Source organism: Danio rerio, chromosome 4, assembly GCF_052040795.2.
Source record: "Danio rerio strain M-AB ecotype USA chromosome 4, GRCz13ab, whole genome shotgun sequence".
Lineage (NCBI taxonomy): Eukaryota > Metazoa > Chordata > Actinopteri > Cypriniformes > Danionidae > Danio > Danio rerio.
In genome coordinates this window covers 3692000-3711633 of record NC_141024.2, presented here as the reverse complement: position 1 = coordinate 3711633, position 19634 = coordinate 3692000, and the positions used below count along the sequence as shown (strand labels likewise).

Genomic DNA, 19634 nt, shown 5'->3' with positions numbered 1-19634 from the left:
GTCAGGAGGTTAACTGCACGTCTATAGTATTTAAATAATGTCTAAATATAACTGCATATCATAACAAATCTCTTAAAAATCTAAATAAACTTCATCAAATCCATTTAAAAAATCATTTAAAGACTTAATGATAGATTAATAGACTTAATGAATGATTTAATACTGAGTACAACATACTAGTAGCCACTACTAAGGTTAATGCAGGTGTAGTAACGTTAGGATGTTAACTACACATCTACATCAGTCAAATAATGTTCAAATATAGCTCGATATTATTTTAAAAATTTAAACAAACTTCATCAGATCAAATAATAAGATCATTTATAGATATGAAGGTAATGAGTTCATACTAGTAGCTACTACTAAGGTTATTGCAAATGTAGTAATGTCAGGAGGTTAACTGCACATCTATATCAGTCAAATAATGTCAAAATATAACTCAGTATTATATTAAATCTCTTAAAAAGCAAAACCAACTTCATCAGATCCATTTATAGGATAATTTAAAGATAAAGAGTAAATCATACTATTAGTAGCCATTACTAAGGTTAATGCAGGTGTAGTAATGTCAGGATGTTAACTACACATCTACATCAGTTAAATAATGTCTAAATATAACTCGATATTATATTAAATCTCTTAAAAATGTAAACAAACAGCAACAAATCTATTTAGAAATCTATAGATAACCTTAATGAGTACAACATACTAGTAGCTACTGTAAGGTTAATGCAGGTGTAGTAACTTCAGGATGTTAACTACACATCTACATCAGTCAAATAAGGTCCAAATATAACTCGATATTATATTAAATCTCTTCAAAATCTAAACAAACTTTATCAGATCCATTTCTAAATGTGTAGATAACGGTAATGAGTACTACATGTTAGTAGCCACTACTAAGGCCAATGCAGGTGTAGTAACGTTAGGAGGTTAACTGCACATCTACATCAGTGAAATAATGTCGAAATATCACTCGATATTATATCAAATCTCTTAAAAAGCTATGATCAGATTAGTTTTCGCCAAGACACATGCGTTTCCTGAAAAATGAAAGTGCTTTCAGTTTTGCTTTTGAAAAAAGAAATACCCCCCACCCCCCTTCCAGGACCCGTCGCCCTTTAGGTGTAATACGCACTCATAACCGCTTATAATCATGTAGTAAAACATAAATAATAAACATATTCATCCCTGAAGACTGAAAATGAAGATATTTCAGCCGTTTATCCTCGGCCTAGCGACCTGAATGGATCGGCCTGAAGGATGAAACCACCTTCAATTCTCTTATTCTCAGTCACAGGTTCACCGGTGCGCTACACACCGGGCCTGGTTCGCTTTTAATCAGTATTGTCGGTGTCTGCTCACCTTGTAGGAGTCGGTAGCTAGCAAAATGTTGAAATCCGCGGCTTCTCTGTGTTTCTCCATCTTCCCCTTGATGTGACTGGAGTCGCGCTGCTGCCTGTCAGTTCTGTTGTTCCTTCTCCACCGCGCGGACTCTCAACCAACCCCCGTCGCTGAGAAGCGGGGATGACGCGAGAGGGTGGGTGGGACCGTTTTGGGCTGCGCTGGCCAATGAGGGGATGAGGTGACTGAGACGTCATGGCAAGGAGGCGACGCGGAAAGTGAATGGATGACACATGACTGAGAGACATAGAAAATATACAAAGAATTATAAAATACTACATTTATTATAGTTAGGTGGCTTTGTTTTTTATGTTTTATATGCTTTGTTTAATATTTATTATAATAAATATTTGTTATAATAATATTTTTTGGTGGTTCATTCCACTGCGGCGACTCCTAAGGGGAAGGCAAATGAATGAATGATATATTATATTTATTATAATGTTACTTACGGTTTAATATGACAGCCTAACAATGGAATTTTAGATTATATAACATCCATTTTCAGTCTATTATCAAATGCAACACAGGTAAATAGAGTAAAACAACCCTATAGTCAGGTGTGGCTTAACAAATAAGCGAGGTAAGCAGCCGCTTATGGCCCCGGGGAATTAGGGGGCCTCAACTAATGTCAAGCAGCCTATATTAATCATTCATTCATTAACTTTTCAGTTCAGCCGCTTTATTAAATCCGGGGTCCCACAGTGAAATGAACCGCCAACTTATCCAGCAAGTTTTTACGCAGCGGATGCCCTTCCAGCCGCAACCCGTCTCCGTAAAACATCCACACACACCCATTCACACTCATACACTACGGACAATTTAGCCTACCCAATTCACCTGTACCGCATGTCTTTGGACTGTGAGTTATATTTGGAGCAACCCACACGAACACAGGGAGAACATGCAAACTCCACATAGAAATGCCAACTGACCCAGCCAAGGCTCAAACCAGCGACCTTCTTGCTGTGAGGCGACAGCACAACCTACTGTGCCACTGCGTCTCCCTATATTAATCATACAGCACTTTTATAATTGTTCTATCATGTTGTAAAATCAGAACCGGGGCCCCAATTAATAATGGAACGATCCACACTGCACATGCAAATATTAAAATCAAAATCACAAATATGGCTAATTAACTGTGCAGAGTTTATGAACTTGCTTTTTAATAGTGATTTTATTGTATTTAATTTTACATTAAGAAGATAAAGACTCCACTTATATTTTTATTTACAATATTCAATGCTAGGGCCCCATAACTGACATTGCTTAGGGTCCCTAAATCACTAAGTCAGCCCCTGCCTTTAGTGCATAGGGCTCAAACTGGATTCCTGGAGAGCCGCTGCTCTGCACGGTTTTGTATCCAGCCCTAATCAAACACAGCTAATCGAAATTACCAAAGGGTTCAAGACTCTTTTGAACAGCTCGATTAATTGGATCAGCTGTGTTTGTTTAGGATTGCAGCAAAACTGTGCAGAGCTGCGGCTCTCCAGGAATTGAGTTTGAGACCTAAGCCAGGGTGTAGTTTTAGGTTTGTTTTATATGTTCCTATTTATATTATTTGTTTATTAATGGATTATCTTTATTATTTGTGCTCTAGCAGTTTTGTACATGTTGATGAAAGTGTTTAATTGAATTTTGCCTTATTGTACGTGTGCTATGCTGCAATAAAAAGGTAAAGAGAGTAAAAAAATGGTATGCGCTAATTTGCATATATATCTAACACAAAAATGTTACAAGACCTTGTAACTTTTGTATTATACATTTGTTATGTAATGATTAATAGTGCAAATAAACCATCGGTAAACTAAACATGAGCAAATTTGCATACATTATACAACAAATATTAGAAGCACAACAAGTTTTTTTGAAATGTCATAATTAAACATGCAAATAAAACATTGTTGATTTAAATATGTGCTAATTTGCATAGTTACTAGCACAAGTTTTAGAAGACCAAAAAGCTTTAGTTTTTTTAAATGTCATAATTAAATATGCAAATAAAACATTGTTGACTTAAATATGCCAGATTTTTAAATACATTTATAACATTAAAAAAAATCTAAAATTTGATAAAGAAAGGCTTACATTTTTTTACATCAAAGTTAAAGGTTTTTGCAGAGAAAAAAACTCTTTGACTATGTCCTTTTATCACTCAATAATTGAGAAAACATTTGAAATATTATGCATATTATTTAACCACTATAAAATACAATGTTGTAGATAATCAGCCAAACTTTCTCTGACCATCTCTCTATAAATTTCCCAATACTGAGTTGCAGCTGGAAAAGCATATACTGTGTAAAACATATGCTAGAATAGTTGGCGGTTCATTGCTTGCTGAATAAGGGGACTAAGCCGAAGGAAAATTAATAAATGAATGATCTCTCTATAAAAAATGATCTGAATGTGGCAACAAATAGGACTGTAAAGTCTGATCTGAGAGCTGCGCTTTCGTATTAATATATGATCAATACAAACAGAAACTTTTTGACCCTTGAACCTTTCTGCAGTTTCGTTTTAAGCTAAATTTAAGTCAGTGGAAATATTCTTTGCTGATGAAGACAGCTATGAAACTGCACATGTTATAAATATGAAGTATTAATAATATTTTACATTTAAATTAACTAACACAGTTTATAATGTAGAAATGATAGAATATCTTCAATGAGACCGTCTGACCAATCGCTTGCCGAGCTGAAAATGACGTCAAGTCAAAGCCCTACCCTAAAATCAGCCAATCACAGGGCTGTTGGAGCTGCTCTCTGATTGGCTGTGCGAAATACAGTATTTGACGTTAGTTCTACAGATCAGTGACTGCAGTTCCACATGACTGACAAAGGGGGAGCCACAGCAGGATTTAATAGTAAGTTTTCTAATGTAGGATCAATAATTATTGGCATTTGAAATCAATAAGTAAAGTCTACTGGTGTTTCACAAGCATAATTAATGCATTTGTGTATTCGGTCATGCTGTGGTATAGCAAGGTATGCTATGAATGTTATGTAATGATTGCGAAATCTTACAGTGTCATGCTTATATGGCTGAATAGTTGCTGAGCCAACATACTGCCAATTGGACTTTCACCTTTAGTCTATATTGAATTGAATGAAAATGCGTTCATATAAATAGAAAACAGAGTTATTAAATGCAATTAAAGTCTCATTGTTATTCAGCTTGATATATTAATAATAATTAATATAAAGATCTTCAAGTGGATCTCAGAGTTGGGACGAGTTTCAGCTTATGAAAAACTCTCCAATAGTTTACATGGAAGAATTGAAATTTATTTTGATAAATGGGGAAAATTTAAAAATTTCTGCGACCCATATTGTTAGTAAACATGTAAGATAAAAATAATAATTAAAGTTATGATTGTACCACCCCCCCTTTTTTTTTTTCTTTTTCTTTTTTAATTTCTCTTTTTTTTTCCTTTTACATTTTTTTCCTTGTGTTTGTTCTGGTTTACTTTTGCAATTAATATGATGCTATTTATTTATTGTATTTATTAAAGATGTTCTGATTTTATGTTAATGCTCTGTATTTGATATTCATCTGCATTATTTGAAATAAGAAAATTTAAAAAAAAAAGATCAACACAATAAAAAAAAATAATAATTAAGATGCATCCTCGTTCTAATATGCACTAATTAAAATCTATAAAATAGGAAGCTATTATACTACATTTTATTACATTTTAAATGCAAATTTAAATATATATTTTTGCTGCTAAAAGGGTAAAAGCTAGGTTTGAAGATAATAGGAAGAATAATGGGAAAACATATACGACAACAAGACAATTATTATTTTGGAAATAAAACTATATATATATATATATATATATATATATATATATATATATATATATATATATATATATATATATACATACATACATATACATATACATATATATATATATATATATATATATATATATATATATATATATATATTTTTTTTTTTTTTTTTTTTTAAATAAGTCAAAACTTTTATTCTAAATATGCCAAACAAGATTTAGATTTTTACCCTAAAAACCTTTGGATATCGTTCAATCCACCTTCTGTAAATCGTAGTGATGTATAAATATGCAAGATAACTATAAATAACATACCTTAATATTCATATACTGAGCAAAAACATAGCAAGACTGGTTTAAACATGTAGAATATATATGATAAAATAAAGTTACATTGAGAGAGAGGGTTGTTATACATGTGTAGATGATAAATGTGCACATATCATTCCATACACCACCAGAGGACGCCATTGCACAGGTAATACAGTAAAATGTAGAAAACATAGGCAAAAGACACTGATTTTTAAAGACTAAATGCTCGTTTTTGAGTTATTGAAATGCATAATAATAATAATAATAATAATAATAATAATAATAATAATAATAATAATAATAATAATAGTAATAACAATAATTATAATAATAATGCATATATACAAGTCTATAACAGAAGTACACGTTTTTTGTTCTTAAAATAAAACACATCTTTAAAAAAGTGAATTAATTAACTAATAAAATGAAGGGTGTGTGTTGCAAATCAGGTCTAAATAATGCTTCAGTGAATAACAAAAATTAATAATGCAAGACACATGCATATATGCATACATGAAAAGTAAACTTGAAAAGATTTAACATGCATTGCCATTTTAAGCAGTTTTAGGGGTGGTGTTTACATGAAGCCATCATATTATGTCAACGCAAAAGATATTTGCATAATATTGAAAAACCCTAGCTGTTATTTTCGGTGTAAAGTAAGAGCGAGCCAGTGTGTCCGGCCAATGGGAGCAGCAGCTGAAGCGTCATGCGCGTGACCAGGCGGTGAGAGAAGGGGAACGCGCTTTCTGGGTGATCGCGTTTATTTTGTATTAATAACAACGGCTGAAATAACAGAGTTTATACTTATTCGTAGTCTGTATTGGCTCTCACTGCATCCATGTATCAGTATTTACTCGACCGCGTTCAGGGTCATTGGCTCTGCATTTGCTGAACGGTAAGTTGTCATATTTTTCCGCTTTTTGACATTCACCTTCCGGCAAAACCGTTACTTCTGAACTGTCAGTGTTGGTATTGGATGGTCTAATTAATGTGTGTATCACTAGCGTTGACAGCTATATAAATTATTTGTGTTTTCACGCTAAACATCACACTTTTCAGACTGTAAATATTTAAAGAAACTTCCGCGTATGCTGTGTTTTTCAACAACATGGAAATATTTCAGTTAAAGTTTCCTCTTGCAGCATTGCTCAATATTGGAAACATGATTGATTGCAGCGAACATCGATTTTGTGCTGTTTACAGACTCTTTTAAAGACATTTGTTGTCCTTGTTTGAAGGGCTTAGCACATTTGTGCTTCCTGCTTAGCTGACTTCCTTTGCATAAAGTGAACGATAACTTATTTCAGATGAGTGCTAGATAATATGGCTCTGTAATGAGAGGAATGCGTTTAGATTGAATATAAATAAAATGAGAACTTAAATCAATTTTAAAAGTAAGACTTTGATTGGTGCTTATTTTTCCACCTGTTCACCTGCTTTTTAAAGAGCCCCTATTATGGGTTTTTGAAAATGAGCTTTCATGCAGTGTGTAACACAGCATTAGGTGCATGAACACATCCAGCTGAGGTTTAAATCTGAAAGTGCACCGTGTTTAAAACTATGGATTCCTTAGCAAAATAGTCAACTCAGAGTCGAATAAATGAATCGAGTTGGGTTCGGATCTTTTGATTGATCACATCGACGTCGACACGGTACATCAACAAATATATAGTTCAATTTGGAATAAAATCACTGTCATAAATATTAAAAATAAAATTCACGCATCCGTATTTATAAAATCGTAAAGGAAACTCGTAATTTTACGAGGGTACAATTCCAAAATCTGCGATTAGAACAGACACAGATACGACATTTCCTTTGCCTGTTTGTATATGACTGATAAATTGACGATGGGTGTACTTTACAAACACGGAACACAGTTTCACCACGGACAAAAAGTCCTGATTACGAGTACGACTCAAATAGCGACACTCCACTGTCAAAATTACATCACCGCTGTCACAGGAATTAATAAACAATAATTATTATTAATTAATAAGCGACCCTGACTGGTTAAGCGATCACAAAGTGAAGAGCGGCGATGGGGGGCGACAACGCAGGGCCTCCGATCACGCAGGTCCGTCCACTATGAAACTGGTCTTCGGTCCAATCTGGGGTTTGGGAATTTTGCATATTATAAGACAATAAAACTGTTTTTGACCTTGCATGCATATCAGCATGTTGTTGGAGACCACCAAAACCAAAACATGACCTTTTTTTAATGCAAAATAGGGACTCTTTAAATGATGGTGCTACTGGAATCTAATGCATTTCCCTCTTGATATTTAGGAATGTAGTCTTAAAATAGTTATTAATTCTTCTAATTATTGATTTATTCATTCAAAGTACTCATAATGTGGGCATGGTATAAAGTTAGAGTAACAACAGTCCATTGTCACAATGTTGTGGTTGTGGTTTATGATGAATATGCATGTAAATAAGCATCCCTATTCCTGTGAAGAAAAAAAAAAACTCTTTGTTTTGCATATTTAGCATTGGTTATGGAACAGCAAGCCAGTGATGATGAACCACCAGTAGTTCGCAGAGAGGAAAACAAGAGGAGAAGGAGAAGGATGAAAGCATTTACATCTGCCTCGGCTGTCTCGATGGAACATATAGCTGTTGAGTTTGTACTTCCTACCACCAATAAAAATAGCAAAACTTTAGACACATTGCAACTAGACGTGACTGGAAATTGGACGGTAGAGCAGGTGAAGGTTCAGCTTTGGCACAGAGCGGTAACCTCTAAGTTATGCCCTGAATTTTACCAAAAATACTCTCCAGACTACTGCATCCTGCTTTATCAGAAGAAAGGCAACTGGTATGAAATCTATGACAAACAGCAGGTATTCCAAACCCTTGACTGCATTAGATATTGGAAAGCGTTGAGGAAAGATGTAGGGAAAATCCATCTGGTTGTTCGGCAACAACCTGCTGAGGATTCGCTTCAGTACCAACGATTTCTCAACCATCTAATTGGATATGATGTCACCGATGTCAGCAACGTCCATGACGATGAACTGGAGTTTACACGAAGAAAGCTACTGACCCCTCGGAAAATTGAGCTATCTGATCGGGATCCCAACCTTTATTCGATGGATCCCTGGATGACCACAACACCAATGCCTGAATACTTGCTCAGCAAAATAAGCAACAATCATATCCTGATGGTGATACACAAAGAGACAACAAGCCAGACTATTAAGGTGTCTATAGATGATACACCAGTCCAGGTACTTCAAAGCTTCTTCGCCAAGATTACTAACAAGCGAGCACTTTTAGGCATATCTGAAGACGTCAGTGAATCAGATTTTGTCTTAAGGGTTTGCGGAAGAGAGGAATACCTATATGGCAACAACGCAATTAAAGATTTCCACTGGATCAGACAGTGTCTTAAAAACGGTGAAGAGATTCATCTAGTTTTAGAGCACCCCCCAAACCCAGAACAAGATGTGGTTCAAAAAGAGGACTGGTCTCAGGTTGATGACTGCACTGGTGTCGCTGGTACTCACGAACAACTAACCATAACTGAGAAAGACCATGAAAAGGTGTTCACCATCTCCCTTTGGGACTGCAATCGTAAATTCAGGGTGAAGATCTTGGGTATTGACATTCCAGTACTCCCGCGTAATTCAGAATTGATCGTGTTTGTGGAGGCCAGTATTTTCCATGGACAACAACTGCTGGCTCAAGAAAGGACAAGCTCAAAACCATTCACAGAAGAGGTGATTTGGAACACCTGGTTGGAGTTTAATATAAAGATCAAGGACTTACCCAAAGGTGCCCGACTTAGCCTGCAAGTGTCGTGTGGAAAGGCACAGACACAAACATCAAAGGAAACTGAATGTAAAAACAAGTCTCGCTTACTCTACTATGTCAACCTGTTATTAGTTGATCACCGCTCCCTACTTAGACAAGGTGAGTTCATCTTGCACATGTGGAAGATGCCTGAGAAGAGTGAAGACAACAGCAGTGTAAATGCAGATAAGCTTACATCCGCAACCAACCCAGACAAGAACAACTCAATGGCTGTTGCTATTCTCCTGGACAAGTACTGCTACCCTGTGGCTCTTCCCAAGAGCAAAGATTCTCCTGATATTGAAGGCGAAAGAGGGCAGAGAGAGATGCCCAACCATCTACGCAAACAATTTGAGCAGATTATTGCTACAGACCCTTTGCACCCGCTCACCTCCGAAGATAAAGAGTTGCTCTGGCACTTCCGGCAGGAGTGCATGAGGGATCCGAAAGCATATCCGAAGTTTCTTTCCTCCGTTAAGTGGGGCAAACAAGAGGCTGTGGCCATAACGCATTATCTTCTGGAAAGGAGCACCATATGGGACCGAAGCGTGCTTGATGTGGGTTTGGTCTTACAATTACTGGACTGCCACTTCTCTGATGAAAACGTGCGCACTATAGCTGTCCGGAAGTTGGAGACTTTGGGAGATGATGATGTCCTGCGGTATCTTCTGCAACTTGTCCAGGTGAGGTTTTAGGTGCTGTGCATGGTTTTGCATAACTCCTCAACCATATCTTTACATGAACAAGCTAGCTATTAAAATTGGCATGCAAAGTAAGGATTTGCATAAAACTGTGTCATTGTTTACAGCTAGTGTAACCATGTTCAACCCTGGATGGCCAGTGATCTGAATAGTTTAGCTCCAACCTTAATCAAACGCACCTGAACAAGCTAATCAAGGGTTTACTGGGTATACTTGAAACATCCATGGCAAGTTGGAGCTAAACTCTTCAGGAACCGGCCTTCTAGGACCAAGTTTGGTGATCTCTGCATTACTGTATGATGTGAAATTCTTGCGAAACACTAAGAATAAATTGCTGGTTATTTCCTAGGCTGTAAAATTTGAACCATACCATGACAGCGCACTTGCAAGGTTCCTTCTGAAACGTGCACTCAGAGTAAGTCAAAACCCCATCCATCTACAACACAGAGTCAGTTTTTAATTTATTTTAACTCTTGTGACTCCTTCATAGAGCAAGCGGATCGGCCATTTCTTGTTCTGGTTTTTAAGAAGTGAAATTGCCCAATCCATGCACTATCAGCAGAGGTATGCTGTAATACTGGAAGCGTATCTCCGTGGCTGTGGTGAAGAAATGCTACAGGACTTCAGGAAGCAGGTGGAGATCACAGAGGCCTTGCAAAAGGTCGCTCGTGAGATTAAGCAAATATCTGCTGAGAAGTATGACATATCAGCACAAGGTGAGAATTAAAGCCAGAGTTTGTTCCTATTCCAGTAGACAGTGCAATATTATCTAATGTGGTGGGAACTCTGTAGTTGTTTTTCAGCTGCGCCAGAAACTGGAAGGTCTGCAAGTCTTAGGGTTGCCAGACAGCTTTAAAGTGCCTTACGATCCGGGCCTACGAGCAGGGGCACTTGTGGTACATAAAACTATATGGATGCTCTCCCTGTTTTTTGTTTCAAATGAGTTGATGTTAGATGTATTATTAAGTTTTAGCCATGCAAACTGGATTGACTACTTCCCATTGACTTCCAATGTAATAGGTGTTGGGTGGAAATTGGGTTGGGTAGAAATTACTGTGCTTAAATTTCTTAAATATCCTCTAAAACCTAGACGTATTCTATCTTGGATAATGCAGCCATTAAACAGTGCACCATTTTAATTTCAGATTGAGCAATGCAAAGTTATGGCATCCAAGAAGAAACCCTTGTGGCTGCAGTTCAAACGAGCCGATCCCACCACTTTGTCGAGCGACACAATTGGGATAATCTTTAAAGATGGGGATGACCTTCGTCAGGACATGCTGATATTACAGGTACATTTCACTACATTTTAAGTGCAGTCATCATCCTAATTGTCCATACTGATATTTGTTTTCCTTTCAGATTCTACTTATTATGGAGTCTATCTGGGAGCTGGAGTCATTAGATCTTTCCTTGTTACCTTACGGCTGCATTTCCACTGGAAATAAAATTGGTAAATATGTGTAGTTATTACCTTTATGCGTAACCAAAATAACTGAATTCCTGATCAATTGCTCCTCTTCTAGGAATGATTGAAATAGTGAAGGATGCCACTACCATTGCAAACATTCAGCAAAGCACTGTTGGGAACACCGGAGCTTTTAAAGATGAAATCCTCAGCCAGTGGCTTCGAGAAAAGTGTGTCAATGAGGACAAGGTATGTTATTTCCAGTTGAATACGCAATAGAGGAAGGAAACGCCTCACTTCCTGGAGTCTTTGTTTGAGGGTGTTTGGCTTTGTGTAGACCAAATTGCACCTACACACATCCACAGTGCTATTTTTATGTCTCTTTTGACTTAAATGACATTGCCTGCGAGTTTGGTCAAGTTCAGGTTCTGATAAGTAGGTTAGGTCATACGTCAAACCACTGCCTCACTCATTTGTTTAATGCAAATATGGAAAAGGTCAGACGTTGGTGATGTGTTTGTGTTTTTCCACTCTTCAGCATCAACAGGCTGTAGATCGCTTTGTGTTCTCGTGTGGAGGGTATTGTGTGGCGACTTATGTCCTTGGCATTGGTGATCGTCACAATGACAACATAATGATCACTGAGACAGGTAATTATTGTTATTACAGTAAACTCGCTGTGTTTTAAAGGAAGATTCCGGGTTCTGTTTAAGCTCTTCTCTGTTGACAGCATTATGTTCACATGTTGATTACCACATTATTTCCCCTTGTCCCTAACATTATAAATTCAATAAACTGAAGATCATTAAAAATAAGAAATTATACGCATTATAACTGAATATCTAAAATAAAAGCTACTTATTTATACATTTTAATCTTACAGAGCAAGCATTTTTTGCTTTAAAAAGTCTAATAGATGTCTAAACAGTCTAAACGTAGGCTAAATTTGGGATGTCAGGGAAAATCTAATAGACGTCTAAGAATAGGCCAAAACTAGACTAGTCATCAAATAAACAGAAATGACTGACTACACATATAAAGTCTGTCTAATCTGTCTATCTGATGACTAGTTTAGTTTTGGGCTATTCTTAATCTTGGGCTATTATTAGATTTATCACTGGCAGCCCAAATTTAGTCTTGTTTTAGCCAAGCTGTCTACGTTTAGATTTCTTTTTAACACAAAATTGTTTGCTGGGTAGTGCCTATAAATCTTAGTTGTAACAAAAACTATTTTCAATTGAGTTAGTTAATCAAAATAGTAAGAAATGCTGGGTTATTTTTACCCAAACTGGGTTAAATTATAGACTAACCCAAACACTGACTTAAATTTGGTCCTATTCATTTCATTAAAAATCTAACACAGCAGTTGGGTTAAAATAACCCAGCATTTCTTAAAATATGACATGTTAACATTATATGAAAGTAAAAATGCTTTAAAAATAAATAAGACACTAAAATTTAAATAAAACATAATTAAACGACTAAAGCACTTAAAACTACTTGCAATGAAAACTGTAAATAATCAGTTAAAGCAATGTAATTTGTTTTTCTTTAAATCAGGTAATCTCTTCCACATTGATTTCGGACACATACTTGGCAACTACAAGAGTTTCTTGGGAATAAGCAAGGAGCGAGTTCCCTTTGTGCTGACTCCAGATTTCCTCTACCTGATGGGCACAACAGGAAAGAAAAGCAGCCCTAATTTCCTCCAGTTTCAGGTAGACAAACAAATGCAATTCTTTTATCTTCTATATTTCTTTCATAATTACTGTGAATGCACTACTTAGGGGTCCCTTGGGTCATGGAATTTCTGGAATATCATGGCATTTTAAAAGGTCTATTCTAAGGTTATAATGTGTATGGCGGTCAACATTTTGAAGTGGAACTTTCATCAAAGTTGTCCTAAAGCTATTCAGTGAAACCCATTTTTGTCTCAGGACAATTTTGTTAAACTTTTAGATCTACTTCAAACTACTGTATATATAATTACCTTAGAATAGACTTTTACAATTGCCTTAATAGACTTAGAATAGACTATAATATATATATATATATATATATATATATATATATATATATATATATATATATATATAAACAAATGCACATCTGACTGAAATGACTGAAGCAGTTTCAATTTACTAGAACTTCATCTATGTTAAGCTGTTTTGACACAATCTACATTATAAAAAGTGCTATAGTAATAAAGATTAAGTTAACTGAATTAATTCTACAAAATGCCACAGAATAGTGCATAGATCAGGGTCCTGCAGGGTCTTAAAATGTCCTAAATTTCAAAAACAAAATTTTAGGCCTTAAGTCTTAAATTCACTAAAATATTGTCTTTTAAGTCATTTTAAACAGGTCTTAATTCTTCTCTAAGTAAAGCTTCTCAATTGGGCCAACATTCATCCAATTAACTACTTGTTTTAATCAATTTTATTAATTTTTTCTATATTTATTAATTTTATATTTAATTTTAAGTTTTTTTTATTGTCAGGAGATAAAATTTACAATAGCCGTTTGACATTTTTACAGCAATTCCGCTAAATTAAATTCCCTAATCAGGGAAAGAAAACCAAAAACAATTGCACAATCCCTCATGATAATAACAGAGCAACATATCACTTTACATGATACATTATCCTCAATTAATTTGGACCAAAAGCCAACAAATGTATATTTTTGATTATTTATGTAACTGTCTCCATAATAAGTAAACTTGTCATTTTAAAAAACTGAAGTATTATGTTGAAAAAAACAAAGTGTATACAACTAGAGTTTTCTTGTTTTGACACATTAAAATATGTCGCCATGAAAAAATTATATTTGTTTTATTTAATTTATTTATTTTTTGTGGCAACCAAGCTGGCCATTAGAAATAATCATTAGTGTTTAGTCTTGTATAAGTCTAAAATTTAATTTATAATGGTCTTAAAAGGGTCTTAAAAAGTCTTTAATTTGACTTGAATAAACCTGCAGACACCCTGATAGATATGCATTTTGGGATGCGCATAACATATCACATGCAACCCTTTCTTGTGACTTAGTCAAGATTATCCTGATGGATGCAGAATGTCTGTCTGAAAGCCTACTATTTAACAATATATCTATGTGGAGGAGGTGCGTGTGGCTTTGCCCAGAATATCCTGAGTTATAGGACGCATCCTCAAGTGCTTATCATAGCTTATTGTTTTCCTGTTCATACTTGGTTTCGTTATTGTCGTTATTACATCACTATCATAACATCACGTCATGTGGATCTTGCGCTATGCTGCAAATTTTTATGATTATTTTTTTCTCCATTCCCTTGCTCAGTGTCTTGCATTTTTAGAAGTAAAGATGCATTCGGTGTGAATGAGCCCTTGACTGTTTATTCTACAAAATGGTACATCGGTTTGTTCTGTAGACAATTTAAAATATATAGCTTAAAGGGGCTAATAATATTGATCTTAAAATGTTTTTTTAAAAATTTAAAAACTGCTTTTATTCTAGCCGAAATAAAACAAAAAAGACTTTCTCCAGAAGAAAAAATATTATAGAAAATACTGTGAAAATTCCTCGCTCTGTTAAACATCATTTGGGAACTATTTGAAAAAAAAAGCGCATAATATCTCACATGCAACCCATTCTTGTGCTCTTAATTAACTGTTATAACTCTCATGAATGCAGAATGTCTGTCTGAAGGCCTACCTGGCGCTGAGACACCACACCAACCTGCTGATCATCCTGTTCTCCATGATGCTGATGACCGGGATGCCTCAACTCACCAGCAAAGAGGACATAGAGTACATTCGGGAGGCGCTGACAGTAGGACGCTCAGAGGACGAGGCCAAACAGCACTTCTTGGACCAAATTGAGATCTGTCGGGACAAGGGTTGGACGGTGCAGTTTAACTGGTTCCTACATTTGGTGCTCGGCATTAAACAGGGTGTGGAGAAACGGTCAGCTTGAAGACCGACCAAAGGAAATCTGCATCTGTTTTGAAAAGATCTGCTGTGTTTTTATTTTGCCAGGTATATTTATTGACATTTTGAGCAGATGCAAAAATAGGTAACGCACTGTTCTGCTTTTTTTTTTTAACTAATGACCAAAAAACTATGTAGTTATTAAATAACGCAGTAAATGTAAAATCTAAAAAGTAAAAATAATAATAATAAAAAGCCTTTATTCCTCTTGTGCTTCAAGATTAATAGCATCAATATAATTCAACCAATGTTTACATGTTTTGTACACATATTTTTAAGATTTTCTTAATGAAAACTTTTTTTTTTCAGTTTTAAATGCAAAAAATATATATATATATATATTTTATGCATCTATGACCTGCAGTTTTTTTATATTACAAAGTTTTTTTAATGTAATTTTATAGTTGTATTATTATTTAATGCATTTACATCACGCATTGCATTGGTTTTAAATGCACAATTGCATTATTTCCTATTGCAGGCTTGATATTATCTTGCATATTCATGAAATATAGATTTCTTGCTTGTTTTATGAGATTGGATCATGTGAAATGTCTGTAAATATAGCAGATTTGTGGAGAAAAGTTGATGTTCTGATAGTCATGTGATCTTTTTACAAAGTTATTAAAATAAATGTCAATTTTAGACATAGATTAAAACATAATGTTTTATATTTATCTTTAAATTTAATACTGATAATAATTAGGCAGAGTATTTGTCTGGTCATCTAATTTCAACAGAGCAACCCTGTAATATATTTGATGTAATAAAGAATCCTTGTTATTTTCTATAGACACATTTTTTATAAAGCAAAAAGCTCTTAATGGCACCAAGTATTTTGTTTTTGATTTATTTATTTTATTTTTTGTAGTGTCCTGGTTGAAACTTTACATTTAAATTAATTTTAACATAAAATTAATTGCGTTTTAAATTAATAAATTGACATGTTTTAGTCTCCCTTGATTAATTTATTCAGTAACTAAAAGTGTTCAGTAATGATACAGGTCTAGTAGAGGTCATGTGACATGATCACCGATATGAAGAATAATTTAAATATACATATAAGAAGAATCAGTGAAACTGCTGATTACAATTATATAAATTGGACATATTTAATATAATGTCTAACCCACTAAATGTGAGTACTGACGTGAGATTGCTTTCATCATGTATGGATTACCAATATAGTACACGTTTCCATTTCACTATTGTACTTTTTTTTTAAATGTGTATTGCTTTCTTTATATAATAAATTTCTATTAAAATGATTTACAAAAAATACCGTGTCATGGCAATTCTTCATTTAATGTATGTGCTATTCTTTAATTATGTAAATATGCAGCATTTATCATGTGGACACAGAAGTGAACAGTATAAAACACACAATATGGTCATTGTGTTTAAAAAATGAAACTAAACTCATCATTGTGTCCCACAGAATTAAGTCATGCAGGTTTGAAATGAAATAAAACAGAGTAACTAATAAATAATAGTAAATAAATACATAATAATGAGAATATAGTCATTATGGAGCATTTCAATATGGTAATTTCATTGACCCGATATATATATATATATATATATATATATATATATATATATATATATATATATATATATATATATATATATATATATCAGTGCCATGGAAATTCTTCATTTTAATTAATGTGCTTTTCTTTAACTATGCAAATATTCTGCATTTATCATGTGTACACAGAAGTGAACAGTATAAAACACAATAGATTGGTCATTGATGTCAAAAATAAAACTAAACTCACCTTTTGTGGCCCACAGAATAAAGTCATGCTGGTCTGAAATGAAATAAAACAGAGTAACTAATAAATAATAGTAAATAAATACATAATAATGAGAATATAGTCATTATGGAGCCTTTCAATATGGTAATTTCATTGACCCGTGAACATTTTATGCTTTTCAAACTATTTTATAACTGTAACAAGAGGCAATGCAATCATAACGCAATGTAAAACAGCTTTATAACATTATTCATCAATATGTGGCTCTTTTTGGATTACTGGAAGCTGGAGAAATTAAAAATGTACAACAGGACCTACGCTGGGACCATAGGTTTTGTTTACATCCCTCAAAATGGTCTATAGTACACATGATCTATTTTTTCATTACATTATTGCACATTGTTTTTAAATATGTATTGCTTTATGTAATACATTTATATTAAAATTCTTTGCAAATTTCAGTGTCATGACAACACTTCATTTTAATTTATGTGCTTTTCTTTAATCATGCAAATATTCTGCATTTATCATGTGTACACAGAAGTGAACAGTATAATATGGTCATTGGTGTCAAAAATAAAACTAAACTCATCTTTTGTGGCCCACAGAATAAAGACATGCATGTTTGAAATGAAATAAAACTGAGTAACTAATACAAAATTGTAAATAAATACATAATAAAGACAGAATATAATCATTAGACCATTTAAATTTGGTTAATGAATGTCATCCAACTATTTCAAAACTGTAACAAGAGGCAATTCAATCATAACTCAATGTTAAAACAGCTATCATAACATTATTCATCAATATGTGGCTCTATTTAGATTCTCGGAAGCTATGGAAATTTAAAAAAATGTGCAACAGGACATACATTGGGACCATTGTTTTTGTTTACATGCCTCAAAATGCTCCATCGTGTTTGCCATCAGCGATTGTTTTACATCACTCAACAGAGAGGCATGTGAATAGCTGAAGTGACTCTTTGTTCCAGGTTGTAATTCAGGTTTTTCTCTCTCACAGGGATATTAAGATTAAGCCATTCATTCATAAAGGGAATTTCCTTGTCGTTTTAATGTACTTACGTGAGCTACAAGAGAGACGTCGATGTTTTTTTGGAGTGAAAATTATATATATATATAACGTTAAACCTCGCGTTTTCTCCGTTTACGCTGCGTAAAATGAGGATTTCTTGGACTTTAAACAAACACTGATACTGATAGGGTTTAAGGTTTACATTAATATGTGAATAAAAGTGAGAAATAACCTTAAACTCGACCTCGTGTCGTCAATCTTGAAGAAAACACCTGCTAGTCTGTTGATATACACGGTCACGTGATCGACGTTTTGAATATTATGGTAATAATATATATTTATATATAATTACGCATTAAATGACTAAATAGAAAGAAAAACTCCCTACAACAATAAAAGAAGGTAAGATTTTTGATAAATAAAGAAAACAAATAAATAAATAAGTACCAACAAACTGTTGCCAAAATGCTGAATACCGGTTGGTCAGTTATTACAAGCAACCAAGTAAATAATAATAAAACAACTCTTATAGATCGTATGGTGCAGAAAATATCTATTTAAGTTAATAAATTAATAATTAATTACTAAATAAATAAATAAAAAATCCCCACAAAATTGTTACCAGAACACAAAATGCTGTATGTTCATATTAAAAAACAGCAACATTAACAACAAAACATTAGAGAAAGATTGTGTTGTTTCTCAATGGCTAAATATTCATATATTGATATACACTCTGAAATATTACCTTTTGGTGACAAAAAAAATAAGCTTTTTAGCCTTTGGGTAAATAAACAACCTGAACAAGTACCCCTAGAACACTGTCTATATCTTCAGCTTATTACAAAAACAAATACATGAATAAAGTTATGTAACCCTTTGAGAACCAACAAACAACGTTCCCAAAGCACTGTCTATATGTTATTAGCAAAAACATACATAATATATATATATATATATATATATATATATATATATATATATATATATATATATATATATATATATATATATATATATATATATATATATATATATTCATACATTTAAATAAAAAATATGATCAATTTATTATTATTTTTATTAAATATAAATAATTAAATAAAACAATTTAATAATATATTTATTTTTTGTTCGATGGACCCCAGAAAGAATACTTTGGTAGTGGCTGATGGGGGTCCTGATAAATAAATAAATAATATTAATAATAATAAAAATACATATAAACATATTAAACATATATAAATAAAATAATCAATTAATTTATTGTTATTCTCAATAACAATAATAGAAATAAATTAAATAATCAATTAATTTATTAATAATGATAAATATAAGAAATAATAAGAAGCAAGAATAATAATAATAATAATAATAAAAAAAAGAAATTATAAAAATAAAATTATAAAAAGAAGAAGAAGATTTACATCTAAAAATGAACTT

General features: G+C 33.5%; 2 protein-coding genes across 5 annotated transcripts in view; one reads left to right on the top strand and one right to left on the bottom strand.

Annotated features, from left to right (window-relative positions):
• Positions 1-1487, bottom strand: part of nampt1 (nicotinamide phosphoribosyltransferase 1) — a 29837-nt gene extending 28350 nt beyond the window's left edge. The window contains exon 1 of the mRNA XM_087247863.2: positions 1366-1487. Coding sequence (XP_087103989.1) covers positions 1366-1425 — 60 coding nt within the window. The 5' untranslated portion in view covers positions 1426-1487. The remainder of the gene's footprint in view (positions 1-1365) is intronic.
• Positions 1488-4159: 2672 nt separating this feature from the next.
• pik3cg (phosphatidylinositol-4,5-bisphosphate 3-kinase, catalytic subunit gamma) lies at positions 4160-16675 on the top strand. 4 transcript variants are annotated; one of them, XM_087246415.1, is made up of 11 exons: positions 4160-4273; positions 8015-10002; positions 10370-10435; positions 10511-10736; positions 10813-10916; positions 11166-11312; positions 11383-11473; positions 11547-11677; positions 11967-12078; positions 12989-13146; positions 14503-14733. In XM_087246415.1, the coding sequence occupies exons 1-11, from the start codon at positions 4237-4239 to the stop codon at positions 14716-14718; spliced, it is 3276 nt and encodes a 1091-aa protein (XP_087102541.1). In that variant the 5' UTR covers positions 4160-4236; the 3' UTR covers positions 14719-14733.
• The last annotated feature ends 2959 nt before the right edge of the window (positions 16676-19634 follow it).

What these genes read in the sequence shown, in the direction of transcription:
- pik3cg (XM_087246414.1), top strand. Translation starts at nt 4,237, where the DNA reads ATGACTGACAAAGGGGGAGCCACAGCAGGATTTAATA. An exon ending in AGGACATGCTGATATTACAG is followed by an intron (nt 11,313 to 11,382) that starts GTACATTTCACT and finishes TTTTCCTTTCAG; the next exon opens with ATTCTACTTATTATGGAGTC. An exon ending in CTAATTTCCTCCAGTTTCAG is followed by an intron (nt 13,147 to 15,100) that starts GTAGACAAACAA and finishes TCATGAATGCAG; the next exon opens with AATGTCTGTCTGAAGGCCTA.